This window comes from Alternaria dauci, chromosome 1 (genome assembly GCF_042100115.1).
Source record: "Alternaria dauci strain A2016 chromosome 1, whole genome shotgun sequence".
Taxonomy (NCBI): Eukaryota; Fungi; Ascomycota; class Dothideomycetes; order Pleosporales; family Pleosporaceae; genus Alternaria; species Alternaria dauci.
In genome coordinates this window covers 3,842,608-3,863,595 of record NC_091272.1, presented here as the reverse complement: position 1 = coordinate 3,863,595, position 20,988 = coordinate 3,842,608, and the positions used below count along the sequence as shown (strand labels likewise).

The 20,988-nt window shown below is 52.6% G+C and overlaps 7 protein-coding genes across 7 annotated transcripts; 3 read left to right on the top strand and 4 right to left on the bottom strand.

Moving 5' to 3' along the window:
• Positions 1–218: 218 nt before the first annotated feature.
• Positions 219–1,157, bottom strand: ACET3X_001206 (uncharacterized protein; the record flags this gene model as incomplete). Its single annotated transcript, XM_069446472.1, has 2 exons — positions 219–887; positions 948–1,157. The coding sequence occupies 2 exons, from the start codon at positions 1,155–1,157 to the stop codon at positions 219–221; spliced, it is 879 nt and encodes a 292-aa protein (XP_069311448.1).
• Positions 1,158–1,701: 544 nt separating this feature from the next.
• Positions 1,702–2,671, top strand: ACET3X_001205 (uncharacterized protein; the record flags this gene model as incomplete). Its single annotated transcript, XM_069446471.1, has 3 exons — positions 1,702–2,199; positions 2,249–2,371; positions 2,423–2,671. 3 exons carry the CDS (start codon positions 1,702–1,704, stop codon positions 2,669–2,671), a joined length of 870 nt encoding a protein of 289 aa, XP_069311447.1.
• A 293-nt stretch (positions 2,672–2,964) lies between these two features.
• Positions 2,965–4,153, bottom strand: ACET3X_001204 (uncharacterized protein; the record flags this gene model as incomplete). Its single annotated transcript, XM_069446470.1, has 4 exons — positions 2,965–3,216; positions 3,313–3,766; positions 3,822–4,083; positions 4,141–4,153. The coding sequence occupies 4 exons, from the start codon at positions 4,151–4,153 to the stop codon at positions 2,965–2,967; spliced, it is 981 nt and encodes a 326-aa protein (XP_069311446.1).
• A 264-nt stretch (positions 4,154–4,417) lies between these two features.
• ACET3X_001203 (uncharacterized protein) lies at positions 4,418–6,256 on the top strand. Its single transcript, XM_069446469.1, has 3 exons — positions 4,418–4,869; positions 4,919–5,127; positions 5,177–6,256. The coding sequence occupies exons 1-3, from the start codon at positions 4,432–4,434 to the stop codon at positions 6,153–6,155; spliced, it is 1,626 nt and encodes a 541-aa protein (XP_069311445.1). The 5' UTR covers positions 4,418–4,431; the 3' UTR covers positions 6,156–6,256.
• Positions 6,257–6,588: 332 nt separating this feature from the next.
• Positions 6,589–9,453, bottom strand: ACET3X_001202 (uncharacterized protein; the record flags this gene model as incomplete). Its single annotated transcript, XM_069446468.1, has 4 exons — positions 6,589–7,376; positions 7,427–8,854; positions 8,904–9,240; positions 9,292–9,453. The coding sequence occupies 4 exons, from the start codon at positions 9,451–9,453 to the stop codon at positions 6,589–6,591; spliced, it is 2,715 nt and encodes a 904-aa protein (XP_069311444.1).
• Positions 9,454–16,521: 7,068 nt separating this feature from the next.
• On the top strand, positions 16,522–17,641 carry ACET3X_001201 (uncharacterized protein; the record flags this gene model as incomplete). The annotated part of the gene is made up of 2 exons (XM_069446466.1): positions 16,522–16,713; positions 16,763–17,641. The coding sequence occupies 2 exons, from the start codon at positions 16,522–16,524 to the stop codon at positions 17,639–17,641; spliced, it is 1,071 nt and encodes a 356-aa protein (XP_069311443.1).
• A 387-nt stretch (positions 17,642–18,028) lies between these two features.
• On the bottom strand, positions 18,029–20,533 carry ACET3X_001200 (uncharacterized protein; the record flags this gene model as incomplete). The annotated part of the gene is made up of 2 exons (XM_069446465.1): positions 18,029–18,577; positions 18,635–20,533. The coding sequence occupies 2 exons, from the start codon at positions 20,531–20,533 to the stop codon at positions 18,029–18,031; spliced, it is 2,448 nt and encodes an 815-aa protein (XP_069311442.1).
• Positions 20,534–20,988: the final 455 nt, after the last annotated feature.

Here is a 20,988-nt window from a genome sequence, read left to right as displayed (position 1 = left end):
TGTCCAAGGCAGATTAGCCGTTCACCATGAACTTGCCGAATCTGGTAGCCGGGGCATGATTTTTGCAATCGCGGAAAGTGCATGACACAAGAAGGATATGTATGTAGACGCTCCTTGTGTGTAAGACTGATCAGATTGGGCGTCCAGAGAAGGAAGTAGTAGGTAGATTCCAACCATTACATTTCATTGGTAAAACTTCTACACAAGCGTAATAGTATCTACGCCTTCTCATTGCCAATACTAGCGCTTCCACCCCCTCTAGCCTCTGCAAGAAGTTGCGTGCCGACAACCTCTCCCGTGCTCTTACTCTTGAACACACCCGAGATGGAGTACAGCCCCATAAAAGGCTCATAAACGTATTCCTCTTCCCACACCTCCTCACCCTTGTACGTCACGCTCTCGTTGAAACCATTAAACCGCATGTTTTTGAGGTAATCACCCACAACATTACTCGCAGAAATGGTGCCGGAATTGTCGAGGGTTTGCTCCACGATATCGCCGTTCTGAGCAAGGACGCGGCGCTTGTTTGTGTTGCCTTCAAAGTTGTTGACAGAGTAGAGGATGTTGTTTCGGAGATCCCACTGGTGGAAGTCAATGTCGCGCTTTGCCTTGGCTTGCGCAGTGTCGTTGCTTCCTCCTCCTCCTGTAAGTCCGCCGGCGACGTCGCCAACAAGACCAGCAGTGTCATTGATGACGGATCCGAGGCCGTTTCCTAGCTCCGCGATTACAGGGTTGAGGTCGATGCTGTCCAGTACGTCGCTGACCATGGAAACGAGGTTACCGAGACGTGCTTCGAGGTAGACTTTGGCGGTGACATTTTGGATAAGGAGCGAGACTTTGTCGACGGAAAGATCGACTCCGGCGTTGAACTGCAGCAACTGGAGTACCTATGCGTCGAGGTTGATCTTCGCAGTGAGGTTGTCGACACCAATGAAGATTTCGCCCACGTGAACCGATGCGTTGAGCAGGACGTCTGGAATAGGATTCAAGGCGGAGATATTGGACGAAGATGTGTTTTCCGTCTCGTAAAGCACGGCAGTTGGGTCACCGTCGTCTCGGACATCGAGCTTGTAGCCACTGTAGCCATCAGACGCAGATTGGCAAACAGCGAGGAATGGCAGCGAAAGGAGTGTAATGGTCGGGAGTATCGACAACATCTTGACCGGTAGTGAAAGAGAGACTGGCTGGAGGTCGACGTGCTGCTGAGGGGGCAAAGGGAAGGAAGCGACAGCTCGATGGATGTCGTCAATCGACAAGAGACGGGCGAGCAACGGTTAACAGTACCATCGGGTGTAGTAGTGAGCTGTCTGCAAGGATCATTGCGTAGCACGATTACCCGGCATCCACCACACAAGCAAAAAAAGGAAATTAAGGAGATCATTTCTGCACATGCCATTCGACAGAAATTCTAGAGAACCGGTAGTTCGTATGCGAATCAGGATTTGTGGACGTTCATGCCTTAGGATTGCCCCAGATGGCGCGGTCCAGCCTTGAATGAATCCCTGTTCTGGCTATATAGGGGGCTTTACCCGAGATTACCGTTATGGGAATCCTGGTTATACTCCATGTGCGTTTCGGCTGATTTGCAACGGGATTCCTTCGCTTTAAACATTACTTGGGCCGTGTTTGTCTGATACATGTACGGCTGTCTCGCTCGTTACTGTCGCTGTCGTTGCTGTCGTCGTCGTCGCCCACACCAACATGTCGTTCTCTATCCGCCTACTGCTCATCAGCATTTTCTTCGCCTTTGCAACACTCATTTCTGCGCAAACGACATCGGAGGCACCATCAACCCCACCGCCTACTAGCAGCACCCCGCCGCGAGGCAATGGGACTTCGACAACGCCGCCAGAGGTTGCGCCTACAGGATCTTCACCCCCGGATGTGCTTCTCCGTGTCCCCGAACTTCACGTAGGCAGAATCGAACTAGGTGTTGATAGGCTTCAGGCAGACCTTAACCTGAATGCCAAAGTTGCCGGTCTCGTCCAGATCAATGCTGGTGTTCAAGTCTCTGTGGAAAAGGTCAACATCACTATTGCTGATGTAGATGTTGATCTTGAGCTGGTCGTGCGATTGGGCAACCTTGTCTCGATTGTTGAGCGCGTTTTCGATTCTTTGGACCTAAATCCTCTTTTGATCGGCTTGATTGGAAACGTCACGAACTTGGTTGGAGAAGTGATTGGCGCTGTGGATGGTCTTGTAAGTATCCGGATATTCGAAAGGATTTGAAGAGACTAACGACATGTAGCTGGGATCGATTACGCAAAATGGAAAGACACTCAACTTCTTGGTTGATAACCTTGGTAACATTGTCCAAGAGGTCGTGGGAAGCGGCGGAGATGCCCTCCAGCAGATTGTCGGAAACTTCAAGGTGAGCATACTTGCACTTTGCTAGGTTACAGCCACTAATTTGCATTCACAGCTCAACATGACCGAGGTTGCTGGTAGCGCAAAGCAGGTTGGCCAGGGACTTACACAGAAGACCTTCTCTTACGAGCCTCTCAATGCTCTTGTCGACATTGTGACGAACACCGCTGGCCAAGTCGTTTCGGCCGTAGTTCAAAAGAAGAACGGCGGTGGTAGTGGTGGCGGCACATCGTCGACCGCTTCTGCATCCGGCACCCCAATGCCAGTGAGTCTGCCTGTCAGCTCAGCCACCAGCGCTTCCTAGGCATACATAGCAGTGCGATAATGGCATAACCAACTGCATTCTCGATGATATTCCTACAACGCTAAATATGTGACGCATGATTGTGCCAAAACATTAGAGAGGTCAAAGGATGGCTTTCACTCCATTAGCATGACAAGTCCAAGCAGTCAACCCATGTAGTATACCTAATCGAGTCTCCACGGTATGGCATCTTACCGCACATTTTCTAGTCAGCTCTACACCTGAACTATGCATATTGAAATAGAATGCGACTTCGAAGATTATTGCGAAACTAAACTATCTAAAATTGTTGCTCAAAGCTTCGACTTGGACACGATAAACGAGTTGCCAATGTTCAGCCACTTGACAGCGTCTGTGACGAGCTCATCGACGATTTCCCTCGCAGTCTTCTTTTCGTTGACAACAGCGGCAACCTTGCCCATGAGGAATGGTCGGGCATTGTCCATGGTCTCGTCGTCGAGGTCGTCACCCATCTTCTCAAGATCGTGCTCGACGGGTATTATACCCTTGCTAGTGAGCTCCTTGATCTCGGCTTGTCTGTTTTCCTCCCAGTTGGCGACATATGGGTTGTTGCGGATACGAAGTGGTCAGCCAGTGAAGATGATGGTGCGGATGTTGTCGTCCCAGCCAGCTGTTTGGACGGCTTCCTGGTGTGCCTTGGGCGCGCCAGCCTCCTCGGAGAGGATGAAACGTGTTCCTACCCAGACGCCGGTAGCACCGAATGTGAGCATTGCAGCGAGCGACTGGCCGCTGAAGATACCGCCAGCAGCCACGATTTGCACTTGCTCGCCGGTCAAGGGAGACTTGTAGCCCTCTACCATCTTGACAGCCGCTGGGATGAAGACGGACGTGGGAACGTCGCCAGTATGTCCACCGCCCTCACCTCCTTGTGCGCAGATGATGTCAACACCGACGTCGAGGCACTTCTTGATGTGCTTGGGGTGTCCGATCATGTTCATGTATAGAACGCCGTTCTTGTGCAGCTTCTCGACGACAGCCTTGGGTGGGACGCCGACGGCGGAGACGAAGAGCTTGGCGCCGGATTCGATGATGATGTCGACGAGCTCGTTCAGCTTGCCCTTGGTGTAGTCGTAGCTGCATATCGTTAGCGTCGTGCCTTTGGGGTGGCAGGCTCGCCCAGAGGACGTACTTGGTCTTGCGCGCGCTGCCTCCGACCTGGGGGAGGAGCAGGTCGATACCAAAGGGCGCGTTCTGGTCGTTGAGGTATCCCTTGAGCTCAGCGATCTGTTCACGGAGCATGTCTGGCGTGTATCCGACACCGCCGATGACACCGAGACCGCCAGCGTTGGTGACGGCGGCCGCGAGCTTTGGTCCAGCAGCCACGTTCATGCCGGCAAGCATGACGGGGTGCTGGATCTTCAGCAGGTCGGTCAGCTTGGTGCGAAGTTGCTCTGAGATTCGTCAGCCGAGGAACCCGTGGACATGTGAGTGCACCGTGGATGCCATACGTGGTGAAGCCATGGTGGTTTGGGATCTAGGGTTGAAATTCTGCTCTATGTCTAAAGAACACGAATGCGACGCAAATCAGTAGCCAAGTGGAAGGAGGAGTAGACCGCTTTCTTATGGCGTGAGCAGCGAGGGGAGTCTTGGTCGCCTCCCATCGAGCCGTAAGCCGAGGCACGACGCATCTGTCACGCGGAGAAGACTAGCTGTATGCGTTTTAGCCTTTTCCGGGGAAGCCCACCGGCTCCTGGCACCACATGCCAGTCAGTCTCTGTCCCATCCCGTCACATGCAATCATGTTCACTAATGCGACCAAGCGTTTAGCTACGCCACGGGCTGCACGCTCAGCCTGTCCACGTCCGAGCGCGCGTGCGGTCAGCACCATCAACAGCAAGTTGCCCAAGTCTACAAATTTTCCTTCGCTGCCCGCCCAACGCCGGCCATGTGTTTCTCGACGTGACACCCATACTCTGCGCTTCCCATGCGGATTCCCGAGCTTGTCGCAGCCATCGCGGCGACATGTGTCCAGTGCACGGGATGCCACAGATCCGAAAAAGTATCGCGCCTTCATCGCCTTGGGCAGCAACATGGGTGACAGAGTGGCCATGATTGAACGTGCTTGCCGAGAGCTGGAATCTGGTGGGAAGGTGAAGATCATACAAACCAGTAGCTTGTGGGAGACCAAGGCCATGTACGTAGTCGATCAAGACAATTTCGTCAATGGTGCCTGTGAAGTATGCTATGTCTTTGCCCTCAATCTGAACACTAAACTGACGCACGCAGATAGAGACTCCACTGTCACCAATTGAACTCTTAGACGAGCTTCAGAGGGTTGAAAAGAAAATGGATCGCGTCAAGATTATCGACAAGGGACCAAGGAATATCGATCTGGACATCTTACTCTGGGACTATACAGTGTATTCCGACGAGAGACTACAAATACCCCATGCCTTGATGTTCGAGAGAGAATTTGTCCTTCGCCCACTTCTCGAGTAAGTCTCTGTTGAGTGTTTTCAATCCAACAGTTCTGACATTTCCTAGACTTCTGCCGAGAGACCCCAGGAATTTTCCATTCAAAGGTCAGATAAGGGATCATCTTAAAAGATTACCCATACCAGATGTACCCCTAGTACCAATGACGCCCCTTGCACCGCATCTATCGCCTATCTCCTCTGCTCAACTGACAAACAACACGCGTATCATGTCTATCCTGAACGTCACACCTGATTCCTTCTCGGATGGTGGTCAGAATTATGGTATCGACGAAGCGCAGTTGGCGAATACCATCCGATCACACATTGCCGATGGAGCTACGATCATCGATGTAGGCGGGCAATCAACTCGGCCAGGTGCCGTCCAGGTTTCTCCCGAAGAAGAGCTAGCACGAGTCTTACCCGCCGTAAAGCTGATCCGCTCACTGCCAGAGGCTGAAAATGTGGCAATCAGTGTCGATACGTATCGTGGTAGCGTCGCTGAAGAGGCTATCAAAGCCGGCGCAAACATGATCAACGATGTCAGTGCGGGAGCAATGGACGATACAATGCTTTCAACCATGGGTAGACTTGGCTGCACAGTGTGTCTTATGCATATGCGCGGCACCCCAGAAACTATGACCAGTCCTGAGATGACATCCTACCCCGATGGCATCGTCGAGACCGTAGGAAGGGAACTCCTCGAGCGCGTCTACGCAGCAGAAAAGGCAGGTGTTAGGCGCTGGCGCATCATTCTCGATCCTGGTATTGGTTTTGCAAAAACACAGGCACACAACCTCGAGCTACTCCGCCGACAAGACGAGCTGATGAGATATCCGGGCCTAGAAGGCATGCCTTGGCTTGTGGGCACAAGTCGGAAGGCCTTTATCGGGAAGATTACGGGAGCTAAGGAGGCAAAAGACAGGGGCTGGGGAACTGCCGTTGCCGTTGCGGCCGCTGTCAAAGGTGGTGCGCAGATCGTAAGGGTACATGACGTGAAGGAGATGACGCAGACTGTGAAGATGGCCGATGCACTCTGGCGAGCATGAGCATGGCCACGCACTCGTCGATTCTTGTCCTGTTCAACCATCCGTGTGTTTGAAATATTCAATTATCCAACACTTGGTCACCAGTAACTATACAGACCTCGAGAGAATGGAAGACATGATCTCACATAAATATTATGCGCACTAGACCTTTTCCCTCCCAGCTTCAATATACTGACATGATCACTATCCGTACAGAACGGCCGGCTTCGCAACCACCACAAGCGCGATCGGATCGAGAACGAACCAGATCACGATCCCAATGAAAATTCGTCCCATGATCACGCTCGACAACAGGTAGTAAGGACGGATGGAGAAAAACATCAAGCAGCTGTTCAGAAAGGTAAACTCGATAATATAGACAGCATATATACAACAAGGCATTAGGATCCCTCAATGCCCATTAATGGCTAACTTTCACGCACAGTCCGCAAATCTACAACTTGCTAGCACCGCCCATCAACTCAGCACCAGCCCCACTGATGGCTAGCTTACCCGTCTCCTTAACCTTGGTCTGGAACAAGACTGTGTTCCCTACCTTCCACATCTCGGTAATCAATGTCTGACCTGGCAGCACAACACCCGCAAACCTGACCTTGATGTTCTTGAAGGGACCGTAGGTTTGTAGAATGTGCTTACCCGAGATACCAAAGCTGCACAGACCGTGCAGAATCGGTGTTGGGAAACCACCAGCTTTGCTGAAAGCTGGGTCGATGTGGAGTGGGTTCAGGTCGCCAGAGAGACGGTAGATAGCCGCCTGCTCCTCGGATGTACGCTCCTCAACAACAGTGTCTGGTGCGCGTTTTGGTGGCTGGTGAACCTTTGTGGCGGCCCCACGGTCAGCGCCCTTCTTCTGGCCACCAAAGTTGCCAGAGCCACGGATGAAAACTGTGCTCTCGTTGTAGAAGATCTCCTCGCCAGTCTTTGCATCCTTGGTGGTGCTACCGTATACAACCAGTCCAGCGGCACCCTTGTCTACAACCTCGACGAGCTTGGGCACAGCGACAAGCTTGGCTTCGGTAGGGATAGGGAACTTTCGGATTTCGAGGAACTGCTCGCCGTGGAGAAGCATACGAGGGTCGAAGTTGGGGACGATCTCATCAAAGGAGAAGGGGGGCTCAGCGTTGAAAGGTGGTACAACACCGAATGTGGGGATTACTTGGAAATCCTCGTGGCCTTCGTAGACGAAAGGAAGGTCAGTGCGCTTGGCGCCAATTCCGAGGTCTGGCATGTGTTAATTACGAGGCTGATCTCACGATATGGACAAGACTTACTGTAGAGAATGACGTCCCTCTCAGTGTACTCGAAAGGCGTGCCCTGGGATTGAGTAGCAATAGCCTTCTTCTGAGCCTCAAGAACCTCCTCGTTACTCTTTGTGGGCTTCTTCTCCTTCTTGTTCTTCTTGCTAGTGTTCTCCATGTTGGCCACGATGGACTTGACACCGCTGGCGTTGTCGAAGGGGTGGTCAGCACGGCCATCATCGAAGTTGGTGATGCGCTCCCATTGGGAAAGAACAGCCTCAGGAGTGAGCTTTACGTCCACAGGGAAGCCGTGACCGCCAGTACGTTGCCACCTGGTGGCCGCGAACCATCCGGAACCCATCTCATATAGGCCGCCAGTTGGCTCAGGGGCTTTGTCAGAGACAAGCAGAATGACCAGAGGGGCGTTGTAGTCGGGCTTGAGTGCCTGGACAACCTCCTCGGGCAGGATGCTGCGGGTCATCTGGGTGCCGGCGTTGGGAGCAACAGTGTTGACAAAGATGTTGTTCTTCTTGCCCTCAAGCGCGAGGGACTTTGAGAAACCGAGGATACCGCACTTGGCTGAGGCGTAGTTTGCCTGGCCGAAGTTGCCGTAGATACCGCTGGTAGAGGTGGTGTTGAGGATACGGCCGTACTTCTGCTTGAGCATGTAGGGCCATGCAGCCTTTGTGCAGGAGTAGGTACCGAACAAGTGAACCTTGTGAATGATGTCCCACTGCTCGTCGGTCATGTTGGCGAATGCCTTGTCGCGGAGAATTCCGGCGTTGTTAATCAGGATATCGATGCGACCGTACTTCTCAATCGCGGTCTTGATAACAGACTCGCCGTCCTGTACATCGCCCTTGTTGCCAACAGCCTCTCCACCAAGTTTCTGGATCTCCTGAACAGTGTCGTCGGGGTTTACGAGGTCGTTGACAACGACCTTGGCACCGCGCTTGGCCAGCTGCAAGCAGTAGATGCGGCCCAAGCCAGCACCTCCACCAGTGACAAGAGCAACCTTGCCCTTGAAGTCGATTGGCTCGCCCTGGGGGTTGGAAGGCAGTTGGTTGGCCTTCTCAAGCAGTTCGAGGGCGTTGGCTGGACCTTGCGGGTGCTCAGGCTTGGAGAAGTCGACAACATCCTTCCACTTGGCAGCGACAGCTTCGGGTGTAAGGGTGTCGTCGGCCTTGAGCAGAGCACCAGTGGCTCGTTCCCATCGCAGCTTAGCCACGTGGCCTGCGCCCGCCTCGAAGATGGAGCCCGTCTCGGTGGAGGATTTGTGTGTGAGGACGGCAACGAGCGGAACGACCCATTCGGGCTTCAATTTCTCGAGGACGTCAGGAGGCATGACGGTTTCAGTCATTCGGCTAGCGGCGATTGGGGCAATGACATTGCAGAGGATGTTGTACTTCAAGCCCTCCTTGGCAAGCGTCTCGGTGAAGCCAACAAGAGCGAGTTTGGCGGCTGTCGGGGTCAGCAAACGTTCATGTTCTCGCAGAAGATGTATGCATACCAGAGTAGTTTGTCTGTCCGAAGGATCCGAAAAGACCCGCAGCAGATGCGGTGCTGATCAACCTTCCGTACTTCTGTTTCCTGAAGTAGGGCCATGCAGCATGTGCGCACTTGTAGGCTCCGTAGACGTGGACACGGTAGATTAGATCCCAATCTGCCTGCTTCATGTTCTTGAAGCTGACATCGCGCAAGATGCCGGCGTTGTTGATGAGGATGTCAATACGTCCAAATGTGTCGATGGCCGTCTTGATGATGGCCTCTCCGTTCTCGACCGAATCGTAGTTGGCGACCGCCTTGCCGCCGGCGGAGCGAATCTCATCGACGACCTTGTCTGCAGCCTGTCATGGGGTTAGCAACAGAGAAATGGTATCTGGACTGAAAACACGTACTGCCGAGCCCTGTCCTTCGCCCTTGAAGCTTGCGCCCAGGTCGTTTACAACGACGTTCGCGCCGCGGCTGCCATAGAAGACGGCATATTCGCGGCCCAGACCACCGCCAGCACCCGTTACCACAACGGTCTGGCCATCGTATCGCAGCTCCTGCGCAGCCATGATGTGTATGGTTCGCTTTTGTGATGAGGCTGCCCCTTGGTTTGTTGGCGGAGAGAAGTTGCGCTTGAGGAATGTCCAATACAAGCAAGCAACAAGAGTGTCAAATGTCAAATGGGTATCAGCAAAGATCCCACGATGGTAAAGTGCAGGATGTGAAGAGTGAGGAAGAGAGAATAGGTGGCTTGCAGTGTGAGAGATGTTCAGACTAAGGTCATTCTCGATCTGACCCGGACGTGTCTCATGAAAGCAGCCGAGCTGTTGACAATGACGATTTACCTCGGCCCCGACGGCAGTTGGTCATGTGTGGGGATCTGCGCACCGTGCACCGTGCACTGCACCCTTTCACATGTCTCCAGCACCCCATCTTCTCCTCCTCGTGGGAAAGTCTGGGGCATCATGTGACAATGACCAGATTGTGCGCAACCTCATGCACAGTTGCCCGGTTCGTTTAGCCTTGGCTATGGAGAGGCTATAGAGAGGTGGTGGAGAGGTGGTGGATGAACAGTGCTGAGCTGATGTGGGGCTGTCAATACCACCGTCCCAGGCCCGAAACACGTACCGTACGCGTCCTGGCCATCATCGCCATGTGGAGGCGCAACAGAAGAAGACCAAGTGCTCTATTGATTTTTTGGCCTTTTGCTACAGCCAAAAGGTACAGTGCAACGTACTGTTTGTCTGATTGATACTTATCATCAGCAAGCTGGCCGACATGTAGACCCCAAACCACGCCTTTGGAGGAAACGGCGTGCCCCGATTACTATATCGGAGCCTCTACCTCTGGGCGCTCGCCAGTCTGCGTCACGAGAATCAGCAGACTTACAGTTCGCCAAGTTTACTGAACTTTGTGGCTGAAAGCAGCCACACCTAGGCTTGGACTTTTTTTTTAAGGATCAACATGTTTCAGTGCACCAAGCCAGCAATGTTAAATGTGCCCTGCCCGAAAGTCACTGCCCATCCATGCATGGTTGATGGCATCATCGATCCTTTGCAAACACGATACTGCACCAGGATGATTCTAGCTCTATCGCTATCTGCGCCATGCCGAGGACAACGCCGGCCCAGACCCTCATCGTCACCGCTTCTTGTCCACCAATTTGCTTGCCCATAGCCAATGACTTCACAGCGCTTTCGTCCGGAGCGGACAGGAAACCAGTCCTGCACGCTGTATACGCTCATCATGCGCGGTTCGGCCCGTTGACGGCTTTGACCGCCTTCAACATTCGCGTACCTACCTTACCGAGCCTCAAAGTCCTCTGCAATGCGCCTATCATAGACTGTATCCTGTTCCTGCCGCGGATCAAAGAGGAGAAAACATGGAGTTTGGGTATGGGGAGAGAGGAAAGGTATCGGGATAGGCATAGTGTGCCGGAAGCTATCATGGCCGACGTCGCGCCGGTCACCACATGATGGGTGTCTCAGGGTGAAGCAGAAGTCAGAGTTTTCCTACGCTGTAATAGACTGTAGAGCTCAGGTGTACTAGATGACGATCCTTCTGGCCGGAACAGTTGCTCTAGAGTCCCTTTAGCGGGCACGAGCAATGATCTGTTGGTGCGGACCATCAGAGAACAGAAACTTTTGCTGTGTAGTTCCTGGATATCGTTCCGCTCTTTGGTTGATCACAGTAGGTGTTATGCCATAATTCTGCTTGCCACAAGGGTGAGAGAAAATTTGCGAGGCGGCTTGAGGTGATTGTCCCGAGGTCGTCGTGATACCAGCACGAATGATTGTGGGAGTGGGTTCGTGGATGCACAATTGCGGGTACCGAACACTTACAAATGCAAGTCGATATAACCCACACGTACTGTCATCTTATTTCCTTGATCCGGCGCAGATGTGATATACTTTTTCTTGTTCAGGGTCAATTGCGTCTTGAGAGGCTTGATAAAACTTGCAGCCCAAAGGCCGTCGCTGGGTTTCTTTGCAACGCTCTGCCGTGGACGACGCTGCTTAGTCTGACACCAAATGTAATGCCAACAGACTACATATTCTTCATCGGAGAACAACCCGCATGTGTGGCGTTGGCCCATACATCCAACCTGCGCATCTTCGCCTATCTTGCACATATTTTCCCTTAGGTCCGCCGGATACACAGGGAAAGTGATACAAGAGCACCAATTGGCCGTGTTGCTCGCAGGAGTCTCGGCGACGAGTGTGAAGTTGTCGACCTTACGTCAAAAGCTCGGAGAATAATGGGCCGCATCCTTCCTGGCTATATGTAGCAGGCCGAGCGCAAGCTACACTAGGCGCGTCTTTGCTAACCGGTAGTTCTGGTGTTAAGATTCATGGATCAACGACGCACAGGGCAGCGCAGTCACAGCACCAATTTTTGTAACCGTGAAGTAGTCTGAATGCTGAGGCGATGACGAGTGCCTCTTAGGTGCCACATCCGAGTACATTGCATATTCCCAGCAGCCACAGGAATGACGTCGTGACGTGGCTATCCATAGACCTGCCCTCATCCCGAGGCCATGTCAGCGGTGTCGTTTTCGAGGAGACTGTCAGCGGGGCTATCCGCCCACCCGATGCATACCATGCAGCACGTGCTCATTAACGGCCGGATTTGTACACTAGCGTAAGTAACACCTGTTTTCATGGCAAATTGCAGACTGTGCGGGCGGAAATTCTTCCGATGAGAGGTCTGCCTAAAACGAGAGGTTGGAGAAGCAGACCTAGACACGCAGAGCTGCTGTGTGTGTGTCTTATCTTGTTTCGACCTACTTTAGGGTATGTACCTCAGATGCCGGTGTGTCGGGGATTGTGGTCTGTGGGATGCGAGTCTGCAGCGATGGCTCACGGCCGTGTGATTGTGGAAGAGTCTTTGAACAAGCCCTACTTTTTGAAGCGATAGACCCCCGATTGCTTGTCCTTGGTGGCAGCACGCCTCATTCTGATCCGATTACTAGCGTCTAGGAGGTTGGAATGGAAGCGGTAAAACGATCTGCTCATCATTCTGCGTCCCACAACGGACCTGGTCCTCTCTGGCCAGTAGCCTTCTGAGCTACACATGTCACCGGATTCTGGGGACCGTCCTAATGTCTAACAGCAAGCTGAAGAGATAGCGCTTGACTCCGTGGGGATGGAAGATGTCCAGGCTGTGATATCTGTGTTCCAAAACTCGCGGCGACTTCGTCAGCATGCTTTAGTGACGTTTCTCTTCGCCACGATATCGGACAATTTTGCGCCTTTGCCGAGCCGTCGTCAGCTAACAGCAATCCTCAGATCGCGAGGTTTACAGCGCCTTGCTGTTCTTTGTGATCATTTTGAGGTTTGAGCCATCCCTGTCACTTGCCATATCCAATCTAGCGTAGTCGTTTCTCGTCGGTGGTGTTGACTGCAAGCTGTTGTCAGGTGCTCCTAAGTCACGAATCTCTTTTCAGAGACCCAAATCGCAATGAGTGACGATTCAGAGAGAGTCAGCGTCCACGGCCGAGTTTTCCAAAGGATTTCCCTCGACGAGAGAATCTACTTCGCACCTGTAGCCATCGACGACCGCGAAGAGAGCAGATTGACCGCTCAACATCGCCTTGTAGCTAGAATCTTCGACGACGGATTGTTCTCCTCCAGAGTACCAGTGGAAAATCCCTCTGCAATTTTGGAATGCGGCTACGGCAACGGGGAATGGGCTGTCCAATGCGCTGAAGAATTTGAGGACTGCGAGGTGTGTACTTGATCATACCATATGCACAAGTTAAGAGACTGGCGCTGGCAATGACCGCGTACTACTGGGGAGATGTTAACGTTCCCAGGTAACTGCCATCGACATATTTCCTATGTGAGTAGAGGCCATGTCTGGAGTCCACCCACGAACGAAAACTGAGCCGAGCTCCTATTTCTAGGGATCTCCCAGATCAACCCGAAAACTTAGATCTGGTCAGTGACATCCATGTACGAATTGCGTGCGAGACATACTCTGACTTCGAACACACAAATGCAGATCTGCCATAACCTCAACGACCCTCTTCGCGACCCCGAACTATTCCAATCGAACCATTACGACCTCATTCACTCGCGATTTGTGTTTCCGGGTATAAAGACAGAAAGATGGTCCCGGTATATCAGAGACATGAAATTGCTGCTGAAGCCATCCGGTTGGGTCCAGATGATGGAGTTCCTGCCCATTGTTCAATCTCATAATGGAAGTCTCACGGAACAGTCTGCCGTACGAAGATGGTGGCAGTCATACCAGAGTACGATGGCAAGCATGAATCGTGACCCAAGGATAGGTCGTCGGTTGAAGCAGCTGTTGCTCGATAATAGCTACCGAGATGTTGACGTAGATGTGGTGCAGCTACACATCGGTGGTTGGTCCTCAGGTAAAGCCTCTTTAATGTGTCCCGTATCTTGTCTTTCACTGCGGCCAGTCGTGTTCCGCCATTCCCAGACCTATGCTCTGCTCCACAACAGTGCTGAGAAGTCTTGTATAGATCCTACCCAAGCCAGCCTCGGTCGAGATTCTGTCGCAGTACGTACGTCCTTATTGTAGTAGATGGAGTTCTGCTGGCCGCACGCTCACGCGTCCAGATGATCGGTGACCTGCTTGAGTCTCTCGGGTTATGGCCGTTTACATCGACTCTTCATTTTACAACCGCAGAATTTGACTCCCTGATGGAAGAAGTCCGTAAAGAGCTCCAGGATGTGAACCTGAAACTATATATCGAGATGTAAATGACGACTTGTCCTAATTGGTGGCGTGTAGCTAATCCGCTTCCAGATATGTCGTCACGGGTCGAAAAAGCACTCGGTAATGCGGCATGCACGTGTTGACGTCGATGTAGGCGTTGCATTGCGCTATGGGTCCTTCAAGATGCACGGGTGCATAGGTCGCGGTCGCGGTTGCGTGAGGTGGAGTGGCATGCTTTGATATAGTGGGGAGCGAGGACATCTTCCTGTAGCTGTCAGAGCTTTGTAATGAAAGCAGGGCAGTCTGCACGGCTTCGTGTCCAGTAGATATTAACAAGCTATCTCCAAATGCTCGGAACCCGGCCAGGCAGATAAGGAATTCGTATGTCCTCCTGGCCCTCGCATATGCACTTACGAAGGTCCATGGTAACGGGCCTGACAGCAGCCTTCCTGTCTTCTGAGCTTGCCAGTTTTAAGCAGACTAAGCTCATGCTTGCAACAACCGCCGGGTAAGCAGGTTAAGCTGACCACAACAGGCCTCGCTTCAATGAGAGTGGAGGCATCACTGTATCATGTAAGCAGCAGATCGGTAACGGTAGCTCATCGAAGGCGAGCGTGTGTTTGTGGCATGCTCAAGTATGTCTTCAGGCTGGCGTATCACCTGGTTCGAGCGCGATAAGGGTTTGCTGGAGAGGCTGTAGTGGGTGAAAGCCGACAAGTGATATGCACAATGTCGGTGAAGCGATGACACTGTAGTGCTGCTGTGCGCCTACAAAGACGGTGCCGAGGATGAGAATTCAAGAGGGAGAGAGGGTCAAACAGATGACAAGGGAAGGTGGGGCGACAAGACACAGGCTATGGAACGCTAGTGGCCCTGAAGAGTGTTTGTTCGATTTAAGGAAGGAGCCATGGTCAAGACCACCTACGTCAACCTTCGACATGGCGTCTTCACTCCACAAATCGGGGCCCATGAACCACAAACACAATCTCCCCAATGGGGCCGGGGTCTATTCGGTAGGTTTGCTTGGCCTCAGGTCAATTTCCCCGACAGTCTGGTACCGAAATATGCGCTGTGATGGGGTGCTTCTCTGGCTAGACGTGAACGCCTTTGAGACTGAACAGCAGGATACCACTCCTTCGGCATTGGTTCATCTCTACCCGGTCAAAACTCGGCATGCCGAAGCCTTCACTACAGGCAACCTTTGTTCCCTCTGACTACTAGCCCAGCCTGCAGTAGTTTTCTGAAGCACTACCGCAGATTGACGTTGGACTATCGAGTGCCTTGGTCCAATCCAGTTAGCAGTATCCACCAGCGTTGACCTACCCAAGACGCGTGCACCGGGGAAGCGGATATCGTCAGGGAGCCCACGTTGAACTAACGGCTTCGTAACGAGACACTTTGGTATTGGCGTGCACAACATTGTCTTGTCAAAGTGTTCGATTTGCGTCCGGTCTGCGATTTCAACATCCTGGCGATAAGCTTCATCGGTCACCGAAAAAGAAATCTACAACGCCTCATCATTGGAGGAAGCATATAGAGAGAACAGCATGTAATCGGTTACCATCTACAGAGCGTAGAATGAGTGTTCTCTTCGTTGCCCCCCGGGTACTTGTTCCCGTGGGGTTGAACCAGGAATTGTGAGATTGGATAGCGCTTACAGTACCGCCGCAAGCCGTCCGAAGTGGTTTAACGGCAGACAGCATAACAGCCTTGCGCGTGCGGGTTGATACTCTGATGCATGGCTGCGATCCCGGGATACGCGCCCAGGTTTCTGTTGGATTCCAGACCTCGGTTGGGAGCCACAGTCAGCACATCTCGGTAGTTTCCCGATACCATCACTCACTCCAGAACATTGCCAACCTCCGAAGCAACGACGACGTCATCGTACCTCTTCACATTAACTTTGCGCCCGACCCACAAGTCGAGTGTTGGATCTATGCATCACGCAATGCTGCAGCAGTCCCACGAACCACCATCATCAGCTGCGTAAATCGAAAATGCCAACTCGGCATGGCAAGCTCTGAGCTCTGAGTTGCAATAGCTACAGCACAAGAACAACACTGAACGCGAGTTTTTGATGTTGATGTGTAGAAGTGCTTGCTATTGGTGCAGCTTTCAATCTCCGGTTCATCGACCGCAGCAGTCGATCGAGCTGCGCAACGCGCAGTCCTTTTAGGCTGATTCCCTACCAACCACACCCACAAAGCGTATAGCTCCCGCGACCGACATCATTTCCCATGTGCAACCGGGCTGGCGTCACCAATTTCCCCGCGTACCAGCTGCAATTGACCATGGAATATCTGCCGTCCTGGATGAGCCTTATATATCGGCGGAAAGGAATGACTAGTGCTCTGGATACGTCCCGCCGGCCTCTGCAAACTTAGTGGTATAAGTACACGCGTAGCTCTCGGCGCACATGTAATTACCGGCAACTGGGCAATATTACCATGATGTCTTCTTGGTCAATTCGATTGCTTGTCGCCAGTTTAGCAATTACTGGTGGAGTTGCAGGGGGTTGGCGCGACGGGAAGTTCAAGACTTTGGTGACATTCGGTGACAGCTACACGGACGAGAATCGACTTGGATACTTCATCAACAACAACGGTTCCGCGCCTCCTGTGGCATGGCAGCAGCCGGTGGTAAGCCGGACATGAGCACAACTTTCTACCTCTTGCTAAGAATACCTAGGGTCTAGCCACTGCTTCGGGTGGCCTCTCTTGGGCTCGTTACGCTAGCATCTACTCTAAGACGAATCTCTACAACTACGCCGTTTCAGGAGCTGTGTGCTCCAACGAAGTATCTCCACGCCACTTCTCTGCTATAGATGCACCCTTCCCGGATATCGCTGGATACGAAGTGCCTGCCTTCATCGCAGACTCCAAAGCCAGCAACGCGAATGGCACCAAATTCTTCACCGGAAAAGCCTCCACAACCGTGTATGCCATCTGGATCGGAACAAATGACCTTGGAAACGGTGCATTTTTGACGGACAGTCAAGTCCCGGGCAAGACTGTCGCAGACTACATAGACTGTGTTTACGACCAAATCACACGCCTCTACGAGAATGGAGGTCGCAACTTTGTTATCATGAACCTCGCTCCACTCGAGCTCCTCCCTCAGTACCAGCAGCCTCAAGACGGGGGCCTGCAAGCAACACAATACTATCCCGATCTCCCTGGCAAGAACCTGACCGAAGTCCACGGCCGCATGCAGAACACTGTCGCGGCACTCAACCAAGTCTACAAGTACCGCACACCCTTTGAAGCCAAAGTCAACGAACTCTGGGAAGATGCGAATGTCGCTAATTTCGACGTGAACGCGCTTATGACGGACATATACAACAACCCTGCGAGCTATTTAAACGGAACGGGGGCGCCGCTTAACGTCAAGGGTGTGGAGCGTCTGTGCGATGCGCAGGGAAGTAATTGTACGAGTACGGATAGCCCGGATAGCTTCATGTGGTACGATCCGCTGCATCCCAGTGAGCAAACAAGCAGGATCGTTGCGAGGGAGTTTGTGGGAGTCCTTGCAGGAAAGAGTAAGTGGGCCGAGTACTGGGGCTGTTAGGATATGATGTGATGGGAGTTGTAAGGAGATGAAAATCTCATGTTGATACGAGGATATGATACATCTATGTTACGAAAGTCATGCACCGTTATGTTCTCTCTCTCCAGAATAATGTCGTCCCATATCGCAGTTTTCGTCATGCAATCCCTTGCTATTTCCTAATCTTTGCACCTGCAAATCCACTGCATCATTCGAATGGTCAACGCGCCCTGAAATGAGACAATCTTCGCGTCATATACTTCACAATGAGGAGATGAGTGCTGTCGTAAGTGAGCACTCGTCACAAGCGCTATGCTATGCTATGCTGTGCTATGCCATGTTATGCTAACAACAATCCAGCTAGAGCCGGAACCGCTCCTCATATCCAATAACAACAACCCAACCAACTCATATACTCCGACACCACCTCTCCAAGCCCTTATCACCACCCTTGATCCCCTTCAACACCTCGCCCACCTCTTCCAAAGCAACATCGCACCTCACCATGCCAAACGCGCCGACCTGACCTTGTATAACCGGCATAATCAGACCTAGGTCTACAAGACCCTCCCACTCCCGTCTCGCTACATCTTTGCCCCAGACTTTACTCGCGCCGCTGCTCGAACTCAGTCCGCCGGCGGCCGACTGGATGCGGGCTCGTGATGCGAGAGTGACGTACTCGTCGTAGGCCATGTTGAAGTTGCATGTGTCGGAGTCGTGGATGATGTCCAGCCTTGCAGCGGCGATGAGAAGGGAGAGAGATAGCTGTGAAAGTGAGGGAATGAGGGATAGCTTGGAGTCTGGAGAGTTGAGTAGGTTGGTGGGCTGGAAGGGTGTGGTGGGAGAAAGTGTCGCGGTGGGAAGGAGAAAAGAGGTTAGGATTTGTGGGACGGATTTCGTGAGGTAGAAGGACGGCGCAAGGTGCTGGGTCAGAAACGCGCGCGATGAGAAGAGTTCCTAGTAGACTGTCAGCTTGATCGTGACATGGCAGTGGAGAGCTGTTGATGGACTTACGGAAATGTTGGCGTTCCATTGTGATAGCGCATCTTGTTTCGCGTCGCTCTTCTTTGCCTTCTTTGCCGGTGCACTCTTGGTACCACCTTCTAGTATGCCTCTCTCCTCGACGCTCAGTTGCTCTGGATGTATCGACAAACAGGCCTTGCATGTTTCCTGGAACGCAGTAAAAGTCGTCGCTAGCCTGAGATGCACATAGCGATGGCTGAAGCGACTCTTGACTCGCTTCTCGAGACTGTTAGTTACGTCGATGCGTGTCGTTAGTCCCAACACCGCAATGGGCGCTTTTCGTGATTGTGCAATGTCGAAGAGATTGTAGAGCAACGTCTGGCGAGGGTGTTGAGCGAAGAGATCAAACTCGTCCATTACGAAGACGACAGCTTTGGCGACCTCGTCAGTCACTTCGCCAGTCTGTTCCGAAGGGTGCGAAAGTAGAGCGAGCAGCGTTGCCAAGGTGTCTGCGTAGTTTTTCCCTGGTCCGCTCCCATCCTCTTCGATATCCATCTCTTTGCCCAACTGACGCCAGATTTCCCGCAGTGCTATCTTATCGTCTGTGTGGATGAAGCCATTAAGTCGGACGACATGGTATTGGCCACCGTTATCTTTCGAGACCTCAGAGAGGACTTTGTTCACGAGCGCCGTCTTTCCACTGCCTCGAGCTCCAATGACAAGCATTGAGTTGCCTTCACCAGCGGTGATGGTCTGTTCGACGAGTTGGTACACGGAGTTGTACTCGTCGTCCAACCCAACCAGAGGCGAAGGACGTTTGCCAGTAATACGGTCCATGACGATTGTCTTGAGTAGATCAAGCTCACGACCCGGCGCAAGGTTGCTGTAGATGACCGACGGCGTTAACTTCTCTTTCTGAGCTGAAGTAGGCTTATTGAAGGGACTCGGCTCTGTGGGGTCCAGCACACTGCCCAGGAGACTGTTCCCATCTACATCCATTTCGTCCTCTTCGTGTCCATTGGCCTGGTCTTCTGCATCCGACCAGCGCTCTTCGTCATTGTTCGCGATGTGATCGGTGCGGTTAAAGCGTCTTCGTTCACTAGCAGTCAGCTTCCTGTTAGTTGTGGGAGAGCCGTCGCCGAGTTCGTCGGCGCTCTCTGGTATGGTTGTGTGCTCTCCTACAGGCTTTCTTCGCTTGACCGACTTGGAGGGCGTCGCGGCAACTGCCTCTTCTGATTCTGATTCTAGTGCTGCGGCCTTTTTCCTTGTACTGGTCGCCGGTTTCCGTATTGAGCGTGGCTTCGAGATCTTAGTGGTCTTGGTGTTGTTTGGTAACTGATTTGTCTCCTCCTCCTCTTCTTCGGCAATAGGGCTAGGCTCTTTCTTCTTCCGAGCATTTGCTCGTGGAGCTGCTGGTTTGCGCGCGGACACAGCTGGCTTTCGCGAAGCCTTCGCAGGTATGACAGTATCTTTGGATTCGTCTTTTGCACTGCCGGCCTCTTTCAAAGCATTCCGACTTGCGGTTTCCGCTTTGGTAGGTCGCCCCTTTCCTCGCTTGGGCGGAGTGGCTGTTGGTGTTTCCTCCTTGCCCTGCGCAGCAATTGGAGTGTTCTCTTTGGATGCTTTGTGTGTCGGTTTGCGGGCTCGGACTGGTCGCGAGGATGCTGCAACGTTCAATGCGCCTTCGATATCATCGTAGACATCAATCTCTTGTTCTGCTGCACGCTTCACTGCCGTGCCGTTTGTTGCGCCCTTGGTCAATCGACCCTTGCGCACTGGTGCTGGCTTCTTCACCTCATCTTGTATATCGTCGCCGTTCGTCTTTGCGGCGGACCGGGTCGCAAGCCTACCAGAGGCTTTCCGTGTCGACGGCTTTGTTGACGGGCTCGGTCCGGTGCCCTCTGAGGTATCGAGCTTTCTCCGCTTAGAAGATCGGGGCGAGTCATCCATGGCGGCGATGGGGGATGATTATAGATTACAGTTGTGTAGTTGGTCGGTGTCTGTTATTGAGAATGCATCATAGTCGTGTTGTGGGTGAACTGTTTCGAGGTCGCGGATGCCCTGGTCAAGGCGGCGCGTCAATCTCAAAGTCGCGTCGCGCTAGAATTCCGCTCCCGGGCGCCCCTGCATCATGCCAACAGCCCTCCAGCCTGGCTTCTCCATATACAACACCAACACCATCAAACACCACACCAGACTATGACTCAACACTGCCCATGAGATATATCGGATGGCGCTAGTGCGATCCCTAGTATTACCGTCTATACAACCGTACCGCTACCATGTATGACTTTTGCGCTTTTCCGACGGCTTCAGGGCTCAGGGCTCCCGAGCCCCACTGAACTACGCATCCAACACGCCCTACATGTACAATCGAGGACTAGGTCAACATCACCACTACTAAC